Consider the following 10,454-nt stretch of genomic DNA (forward strand, 5'->3'; position numbering starts at 1 on the left):
CTTCAGTTAACAATGCATTATAAACCTTACTCCATAACTCGAAATTTCCTTAACTCAGAAAACTTCAATTTACTGTGCGTGTTCGAGTTATGGAGACTCCATTGTAATGATTTAAAGTTGATCGAAAAAAAGTCCGATTCCCCTAATCTTTCCGGTTTTTCAAGAAAAAAGTACCAGTGTTCTGTTGTTTTTTTTTAATAAAAACATCCAAAATTTTTGAAACCTTTAAAACGTTCTTAACTTTTTGAGTTAAGCCTATCGTAGTTGAAATAATGAAAATTATTGTTTCAATACTGGCAGTTTCATGCTTTTACAAACAATCCTCAGTTGAAGTGAGGCCTAATTTATATCGCTAAGTAGAAACCATGTCAGTGTAAACAAACTAATCCCCTTGGGAGTGGTTTTCCCATAATTAGTAAGAAAGAGAGCGCACTTAAAGCGCTTTAAAGACTTTTAGATTTTTACCGTAACCGGGCAAAAAATTTATTACACAGTGAAGTACATAGAAGAAAGGTCAATTGAAATTTTCACTTTTCTTGTTCTTAGTTCGACACTTCAATTTTCGACGAACCGATAAAACCAGCACGATCAGAAGCTGCTAGCAAGTTCCCTGAAATCACACACAGTTACGAGTCCACTAAATCTAAACACATGTTTTTCAGTAAGATCTACTTCACGCTTTTTTTCTTTCATAAGAATCCCAGCTGCCACACAACGTTGTTTCAACGTTTACTTAACGTTACATGGACGTTATGAACATTAGATAAACGTTGAAAAGACGTTGTGTGCCAGCTGGGATAGTGTCTATTATAAATTGTAAGAGTATCGTAAGAATATTAAGAATGTTTATTGACCACTCATAGAAAACAATAGCCACAATTAAAAAGTCTAAGCCCGATTTAACCATTGTGCCGACTCTGTAATAAAGATGTTGCATGATAATAAATTATACCAAAATTGTTACGGGATAATATTTGTTTTTATAGACTAAAATTGGTTATTATTTTTGCTATCTGAATTTATTCGTCTAGCATAAGGCTTTTCCAGAAACAGTCCGTGCCCCCTGTTGAGGATATCGGATATCCAGGGGGTTAACGATTTTTGTTCAAAAGTGGATATCCAGAGGTTTAAATATCTACAAGGGAGCGGATATCCAGGGGGTAAAGTGTCAATTAAAAAATATTAAAAGGTTATTGGCGAGGTAATACATTTGGCTCTCGCTAGACTTGAGTGGTTTATAATGAATGTTATACAGTAGTATAGGCGTTATATGATAATACGATTATTGTTACGGGATTTAAGTTTGTATAAATTTTAAACACGCAAGTCCACACACATTTTTCTTTTTCAAGAAAATTCTTTTTGAGCGAGAATCAATTATAATTGCAATATATTTCTACTATGTCTAATTAGTCGTCTGGCTTGCTAGACTAGGCTCTCCCTAATTCGAACTCGAACGGGAAATTCTATTTGTTCGAATTACAGAGAGATTCAAACTATAAAAAGCATTTTTAGAGGGTATCTTTTTGACGGGGACTGGAAATAAGTTCGAATTATCGAAAGATTCATTAAGCGAGAGTCTACTGCACTGAGAAAACTTTAGCATAACAATATCAATTATCATTTTTATTTTAGCTGGTGTGTCCACACATTCTTTGGATTTCCGTAAATCGGCGGGTGGCTTCATCCACGGATATCGTTATACAAGTAAGTCCACACGGTTTTTTTATAAGAATATCCGAAATTCATTCAGATATTCTTAACTTTTGGAGTTTCAAGAAGCCTAAAATGACTTATTTTCGCCGATTTGAGTGTTTTCGTCCATTTTTCTTAGAAATTTGGTGTACGTCTCAAAGACAAATGATTTTAATCGTTTTTTGTTGATTTAAAATGATATAACGAAGCTTTATCTCAAACTTTCTTAACGACATATTCTTCTGGTCAGAAGCAAGATTATTCTTGTTCGAAAAACACGGTGAAAAATCAACAGTGGGTAAGTAACTTACCAACACGATGCAGAATTAACAGGGGCTATCAGTTTAGTATCATGTCGTGTACTTGTTTTTCACCTATTTCTAGCTCGCACACTTCATCGTTATTTGGAGTGGCGCTACGAAGGCGTTCAATGGCCGGCTACTGTGGTCCCCGCCAAGGATCTTTTGAATTTCATCATCAAACGATTGAATGAAGCTTCGGTGAGATAATTATTAGAATATAAAGTTGTGTAATGTTTAAGATTTTTCTGAATTTCTCAAAACAACTCTTCTTGTAAATAAGTAATTAATAAAAGTAAATAAGACTTGATTTAATTAAAAAGGTCCACTTTCTGCCCATTTTAGGACTTGAATTCAATACGGGATAGGTTAAAACAGTTCCTAATATTTTGGCCATAGAAGCCTTATGTTCTTTTATATTTTGTTCTTATAAAAAACCGTGCATGTAAACAACGAACTTTACTTTGATTATTCAGTTTTTCGACTCAGTAAAAAGTCACGGAAGATTCTTTAAGTAGTAGTATATTCATATGGTGGCTGTCGGCGGAGCCGGGAGGGAGGGAGTCTATCCCCTTTTCTATTTGCGCTAGACCTGGGATATCGAATGCTGAGTTGGAGCGCCACACCTACTCTCAGCTCCCAGTAACTTACCGTCTAGATCAGGTTACCCAATCTAAGCTACACATCCTCTGTGTTGGCGGTGACCGGGAATCGAACCCACAACCCTTAGATTGTAAGGCGAATGCTCTACCGACTGCGCTACCCGGCCATTCTTTAAGTAATTTATAATCATCTTCATTTCGCCAACAGGGTATTTATCAAATGTTTTCAGCACTCGTCGATGTCATGATTATTCGTAAGTTTAGTTCCTTGTTATTTAAATCAGAGCTTTAGTTTGAAATTAAAGTAAGTTTTGCGAAATGGGCGACAGTTTTTTTCTTAACCTTTTTTTGCCTGAAGAAAAGATTACGTCATAAAAAAGTTTCGCGCGAACAAAAAAAAAGTTGAAGGAATTTCTACTTTTTTCATCTGTTACGTCAATTTCGACCAATGGAATTGCTTCAATTTTTAACCGACCAATGATCTTAAAAAACTTCAAAAAGTTTTCGCTCATGTCGCGCGAAAGTGGAGACCGGCCTTTAAACCGAATAAGATTAAATTATTTAGCCTGGCTGGAAATAAGTTCCCTTCAATATTAATCTATTCCCAGGGTCATAGTCTATTCTATTCCAAACTGCCAATATATTTTTTAATAATACATTCTTTAGGTGAAGATGGACAGATCGAATATTTAGAAGAAGTGGGCATGGGAATGATACCGAAATTCACCGGTATTTATTTCAAGCTTTTAACCAGCTCCTTTTTATTTGAGTGCCCTCAAAATTAAGAAGTTTTCAAGATAAGTTCTCGCCAAAATTAAAAAATTACGTGATTGAAAAATTACATCACAATTATGATTACAAAAATTAAACTTAAATTGCAATTAAATTTAAATTAAAATCACATTACAATTTTTGCTCATCGTCAGAAATGAGTTTTCACCAAAATTAGTTCCCTTAAAGTAGATAGCCCTGCCGGTCGACTATACACCTTGAGAGCAATAGACGATATCGTCTTTCCGAATTCTCCCCGAATGATTACCCATGATGCATTGTGCAAAAAAATTCACGGACAATATTGACTAACTGAATTTTTTTGCGCAATGCATCATGGGTAATCATTCGGGGAGAATTTCGTTAAGCCGATATCATCTATTGAAAGATCTTTTCTGATATTTCTTCATTTCTTTGCTAAAAAGTCATAGGTACTCACAATCTGTATCGACATTGTAAATTACACTATACAGATACTCTTGTGTGCTTAATTGTAGGGGGTGAAATAATCAGAGGGGTGGGCACTCTAGATAAAAATCAACAAAATGGGGAGGGGTCATAATTAAGTGCTATTGACCTGATTTTGCTAAAAATCCTTAGGAAAATGAAGGTTTTTGGCCAATTTTGGCACTTCATAGCATAAAAGTCATAAAATGGGGGAGGGGTCATTTTAAAGGGATTTGGGGGTGATTTTTTCCAAAAATTGCAAAATGACCCCCCCCCTACAATTAAGCACACAAGAGTAATAGTGAAAGTTTTCGGTTCAAGTCGGTTTATAAATGCTATTTCTATTATAGAGCACACCGGGCGCAACTACAGCCGTGTCATTGTTTTGAATCTTGAATATGGTAAAAACTTCTCTGGACCAGGGTACGTCAGTTTTATTGAATGTGCTGGAAAAACTTTTATCGGTACTAGCGCGTCAAGGATATTTTGTTTTATAACCTTTCGTTTCTTTTCTTCCCCTCTTTCTTCCCTTTTTTTACTTGGAAACATTCAATCATTTACTCATAAAACATTAGGAACTAATGTGAAAGCGATAAATTGAAAAATTAAAACGGATGAGAGTCAATAATTGGCAAAATTAGACCAGCACAAAACCAAACTACAATCCTAGCCAGAATATTGGCAGTAAGGTCAAAAACCATTATATGGATGTGTTACCAGGTTTTCTGTGCCCTATTCTTCCCCCAACTTCAATGTTAAACTCGGCCGAAGCCATCAATCAAAACATTGAAGTTTAGGGCGAGGCTATAAACATGGTAAATTCTTGATTTACTATCAAATATTTGTGATTGTGGATAGTGGAGACATTGGTCTAAGGAGCTATAGCTATACTTTCCTTTCTCATGCTTCACAGAGCCGACCCTTTCAAGGAGGACCGTGCCACAGGAGACGCCCAAGAAGCTCACTCCTCAAATTTCCTCCACCCCGTATTGTATTACTACAAAGGTGAAATCCCAGAATTCCCTGAAGCGTTAAAATTGCCGAGACCGAATCGATTGCATCACATGGTCGAAGATTTCTTAACTGAATGGTAAGAGAGAGTTCTATTTAAAGGGATTCATGATTTCAGAATTTTTGAATTTCTTATACATCAAGCCTTCTTTTCCCAGTGATCTTCACCGAGAACATTCTTAATCCAACCCTTTTACTGTGGAGATTCTTTAACCGCTATGACATGAATGTCTCCTTAACTCGAAAAAGTTTTATAGTCTCTTCAGTATGGTGGCCCATAAGTGCCAAGTAATTTTTTATTGAACAGCTAAGAAAAATATTTTTTTTATAAATGAAAATAACTTTCATTTTACAATTTAAGTTAACTTTCATTTCAAAATCAATTTAAAAGTAATTTCGTTTTCAAAATGACTTTAAAAACAACTTAACATACGACCCAGCAAGGCCACACAAATGATTTCAATTTTGTTTTAATTCTCATTTACTTTTCGATATCATTTTAAAAAGCATTTTTTTTTTTTTTTTTAAACCACTTTTCTCACGTAGCCCATCAGTGCCAAAGACAGCTTTGTCTCCAGACCCCTACAGGCTTAAAAGATTAAAGTTACTATGGTTACTTATTGGTTTGTTTACAGTTCACGGCCCACCAAGGCCAAAACAACTTAGTGCTTAAACCCCAAACATTTTTACAAATGTGTAGGAGAGTATAAAATGATATCCTTTACTCCAGTGTTCTAAAGTACCATAAATGAGAGATTTTTTGTCCGTCACAGTGCTTTTCCTTTCTATTGTTCATTGTTTGGCTGGTGGGTTGTATTGTCTTGAAAAATTTACTTCTTTTTGCAGACAAAATTATTCATCAAACAATGGGGAACATGAAGAGCCTTTGTTTTGATGTGTAAATAAAGAGTCGAATTTTTTCTTAATATGCAGCATGCGAGCATGAAAGGAAAAATGTTGAGAAGAGAGGAAATACACTATTTTTTATATAAGAAGAATTTTATAAGAACAATGAGGCTCAAAAATGCCAAAAAATAAGAACAATTTAAGAACAGTGGAGAGGCTGAAGTTAGAGAGTTATAGCAAAAAGAATCCCTGGTTGCCCTGGTTCCTAGAATCCTCTAAATAATAAAGTAAATAGCCAAAACTTTTTTTTTACCTTGGAAAAAATAAGAACTAAATAAGAACAATCCAAGGCTCAAAGTGCCAAAAAATTAACAACAGCCGAGCCTCAGCAAATATTTACTGGTTCTTATAAAAAAAGAGTGTAATAAGAGGGAAGTTTTATTTACTTCCAACCCCTTTCATGTGGCCGCCATATGCTTTAATATTTTTGGCTCCGAGGAAACCCCAATGTGACCCCCCCCCCTAAAACAATCAACTGGTTCGTTCTATTATCAAAAGAAACTTTATCTGTTGAAATTTACTCATTTCTATGAGTGGCCTCAATGGGCTGTCATAGATCAATTCATTTAAAAAAATTTAAAATTGATTTTAAAATGACATGGCCTCGATGGGCTGAGTTGGAAATCGTTTTTGAAAACAAACCCGTTTTAAATTTGAAACGAAAATAGAAAGTAAATCAATTTTGAAATCAAAATTTAGTTCAAAACTTAAATTAAAAGTTATTGCAAAAATGAATGTGAAAAGAAATTGTTTTGAATTTTTTTTATAGAAATGTCAAAACAATTTAACTTGGCTCTCATGGGCCACCATACTTCAGTTAATATAAGCCTTATTAACCTCACCTCGTAACTTGATATTTCCTTAACTCAAACAAATTTGTGTTCCCCAAGTAATGGAAACTCCATTGTAGTTGCGAAGTTTAAAAACAAAATCAAATTAAAAGAAATTATGACATATTCTCCTACCTTCGGGTATATTTTGAAAACAATAAAATTTACCTTAAGGGAACAATTTTCGCTTTTTGGTGGTTTTTCAAGAAAACCGCGAAAATTGGAACCCGCGAATTACAAAATAGGCTATTCATTAAAAATTTTGAGAAATCCCTAGAAAAATGAAAGAAACATCTCCCAAATAAGGCAAAACCGCCAAAATTAATTCCTGCGAAAAGTAATTTTTTTCGATTTTTTTTTCGAACGACCATGAAAATTTAGTTCCCGCAGAAAATTAGTCCCCTAATGTAGTTGGTCCTAGATTACTGGGTTATCCACATAAAATATCGACTCTAGATATCTGTCGAAAGAGAAGACTTCGGGTCACCTCCCATTGTGGCTTTCACTTGCTTACTTTAGTCCAGACCTCTACAATTGTGTATCAAAGATTTGTTATTTTTGACGCAGATCATTTTCGTTTCTTTTTTTAGGGTTGCACCTTACACGCACATAATGCCGCTGAGATGGTTTTTAGAAAATGTCTTAGAAGATGATTTGAGAAATTTCTACGCTGAATCTTGTTTTGAAGTAAGTTAAAAAATATTTAGGAAAACTCTTTGTAACCGTGTAACCTAAAAGGCGACTGTGATTTTCCTTAAATTTCTATTGTTCTATCGAAAAAAAGAAAAATGTTTTTGATATATTATAAGATACATTTTCATCTTATAACATCTTATAAATACAAGAGCTTTCTATTCAGATCCTCTTTTAGAGTTTGAAAACATTGTCCCTTTTCGGAAACACGTCTTTGGAAGTCTTAACCAAAAAGGTGATGTTCCCATGTGCGGATAATCTCCTCTCAAAATTTGTAAAACTTAATTTTTTCTTTTTCCCCATCACAGTATGCAATGACGGGAATGGAAGCACCTTTGAAATGTCGAGAAGAATATTTGAACGGTATGACATCTTCTTCTTCATTATTGTCTACAGTCCCTTATTTCGTTTTGCTATGACTCGCGACCCACGATTTGCTTCCGACTCTTTAAAACGGAAATATTTGAACGGTATGCCATCTTTATCTTTTATATGACCGTAGACTTCTTCAATACCGAGTTTATGTACGTGTGTTTTTCTGTGACAGGGACGGTCTGGTAAATCAGCACTTTAACCGTCCTCGATTTTGCGGGTCAAAACTGCGGGTTATTCCAAATCGCTTCGCTCACCTTACGGTCCTCAAAAGTGCAAATACATAAACTCGGTAATACCTAAATCGTAAAGGCGGGAGTGTAAGTGCCAAAATGAGACCACCATAAAGACACTAAGAAAGAACGAAGAAAAAACGACTAATTACGACAAAAAACGACAAATTACGACAAATTACGACAAAAAACGAAAAAACGAAAAAACGAAAAAACGACAATAAAGAACGACATACTTTGCCATCCATAACCCCGACTGAAACCAACTGTACCAGCGATTCATTCCCCTTAGTTCTATACGCTATTTAACCACTTACGGTTTAAAAGAACGCATGCGCAGTTTGTGGGCTCCAATTGGATCATCCACTGTATGCGCAAAAAGAAAAAGGAAAGCCTACTCACTCTTCTAAAACTGAAGGATTTGTCTTATCCAGGGAAAATATTTTCTCGCCCCAGACCTACATACCGAAAAATTGAGCAGAATACTGAGTGAATTTTTTTGAGGCTTTAGAAAATCCTTGTTTTAAAGGTTTTATTTTTACATAAGTGTTCCCGTTCATATCAAGACAATGTCTACCTATTGTTATATCATGCAAAAAAAGTCTTGCTCCTCATCCGCGTCAATCCAATGTGAAAAGGCTTGTAAATTAAAGTTGATGAGTAAGCAAACGTTATCACTCTTATTTAATAACAAAACCTTTAAAGTTTACCACCCATAGTGATAATCATTGCTAAGATATTTAGAGGTCTGGTACGGCCAGATTCATAAGTTATAAACACACGTGTCTAATTTATAAACTACGTTTTTTAGGTGGATCGATTTTGTCGAGACATGGACAAGTTGTTTTTTGAAATTGTTGACGTCAGCAGAAAAAGATATGAACTCACTGTGAAGAGAAATTCAGAAGTTATACTTGCAATTATGGGGAAATTAACTCGTTTTTTTTTACCCATAGAATCTTTCTAGAGTTTTGATTATTATTAATAAGAATGGTTGGAATAAGAATCTCCTTGGTGGAAAATTTTCGAAAATTTAATTAGCGGGGGACACTTATTAAGCACCTGAGAATATGTACCCTTACAATATTGGTACCAGATTTGTCATTTTATTGGATTTGTCTTTTATACTTAGTGATAGTTATTAAGGTATGTGGAACTGCCTGGATGGGTGTGTACTGGTTGGAAGTTCCTGGAAACAATTGATGTTCTAGCTTTGTCTGCAAAAAACATTTGTCAAGGTGGTTCGAAGGTCTATTATGAAAAATGTTAATCTTAAAACAGTCCTCTACTTCTTTTCATACCTTTTTAGGCAAAAAAACAGTTTAAAAATAAGGGCTGGAAATTTCTGAAAGCTGGCGCGAAAAAAAATAAAATACTTAGTGACAAGAAATTTTCAATTGGGGAATATCTTTCCAACACTGCTCGCAAAAGATTTAGAGTTGACATACATTTTAGACTTGAGAGTCTTGGCTTATACAAACGCCTGATTGCAAACAACTCTCGTTGCGCCTCGTTTTATCGCATCCAATCAGATTCTAGTATTTTCTCTCGTAACCAAAACGACAATTTGTCGTTTCTGATTGTTTTGATAAAATAACGCGTTCCAAACAAAGAGAAAACATTTGGTATTTTTAATTGCTCTTGGGAATAGCATAGATATGTTATTATTTTTGCATTTGATAACAAAATATTTTATTGCCTTGGGAATATGAAAAGTATATACATCTTTTTTTAAAGTTAAAGTTATACTATTAGCTTAGAACCTTGGCTATCGTAAGTTGAACAAGTATTTTTTTTAATTTTTTTTATTTTGGAGTACGGGGATGATATTTTTGTATTTAAATTTTTCTACTGAATTACTATTTTTTTAATTTCTTTATCACTTTGGGGTGCACATATATTCAAAATGAAGAAAAAAAATATTACCTTAAACAATATCATTTATCATTTTTAAAATCCTCAAAACAAAAATACCATCATCGGCAGAAAATTCTTCACTAAGACACGTTACACGTTTTTTTCTTATAAGAACATCCAAAAGTTTTTGAAGCATTCGGATGTTCTTAACTTTTCGGATTTTAGTCTAAAAATGTTCTTAACATGTTTTTATTTTCACCAATTTATGAGTATTTTTGCCTATTTTCGCGGTTAGTGTAAAACGCAGGTCACAGGTCACAGGTCACAGGTCACGGGTCACAGGTCACACTATTTCCGCCACTATTTTCCCGTAAACCGCCCTCGCGCCCTGACTATGCGCATATATACTTTCCTGCGTTTACTGACCTTTAAACGGACGATAGCATCGTCTACACTTTCGGCTAATTTACCATTTTTCGAAAATTGAAGTTCGAGCGATCTGGGAGGGATTTACTGGTTTCTAGGCTATATTTCAAGCCCTACTGGATCATTTTTGAACTTTTGGATCCTCAGATCCTAAGGTCTAGCGTCTTAAGTCTAGCGTTAAAACTCATAGTTAAAAATCTACCCTTCGAACCTACTTTAGAGCACTTACAAATCGATTGTGGTTTCAAAACACCCCGGTGAATTTCCCTTTTGTGCCAAGTATTTTGTATTTTGTCACTGATTGTAGGCTTT

General features: G+C 34.7%; 1 protein-coding gene across 1 annotated transcript in view; it reads left to right on the forward strand.

Annotated features, from left to right (window-relative positions):
* The window catches only part of LOC136804618 (FAD-dependent oxidoreductase domain-containing protein 2-like), a 44,813-nt gene extending 35,645 nt beyond the window's left edge, over positions 1-9,168 (forward strand). The window contains exons 13-22 of the mRNA XM_067061222.1: positions 547-661; positions 1,636-1,707; positions 2,080-2,195; positions 2,805-2,850; positions 3,263-3,325; positions 4,165-4,237; positions 4,728-4,904; positions 7,152-7,248; positions 7,563-7,617; positions 8,671-9,168. Coding sequence (XP_066917323.1) covers positions 547-661; positions 1,636-1,707; positions 2,080-2,195; positions 2,805-2,850; positions 3,263-3,325; positions 4,165-4,237; positions 4,728-4,904; positions 7,152-7,248; positions 7,563-7,617; positions 8,671-8,711 — 855 coding nt within the window. The 3' untranslated portion in view covers positions 8,712-9,168. The remainder of the gene's footprint in view (positions 1-546; positions 662-1,635; positions 1,708-2,079; positions 2,196-2,804; positions 2,851-3,262; positions 3,326-4,164; positions 4,238-4,727; positions 4,905-7,151; positions 7,249-7,562; positions 7,618-8,670) is intronic.
* The last annotated feature ends 1,286 nt before the right edge of the window (positions 9,169-10,454 follow it).

Source organism: Clytia hemisphaerica, unplaced genomic scaffold (genome assembly GCF_902728285.1).
Source record: "Clytia hemisphaerica strain Z4C2 unplaced genomic scaffold, Clytia hemisphaerica genome assembly, whole genome shotgun sequence".
NCBI lineage: Eukaryota > Metazoa > Cnidaria > Hydrozoa > Leptothecata > Clytiidae > Clytia > Clytia hemisphaerica.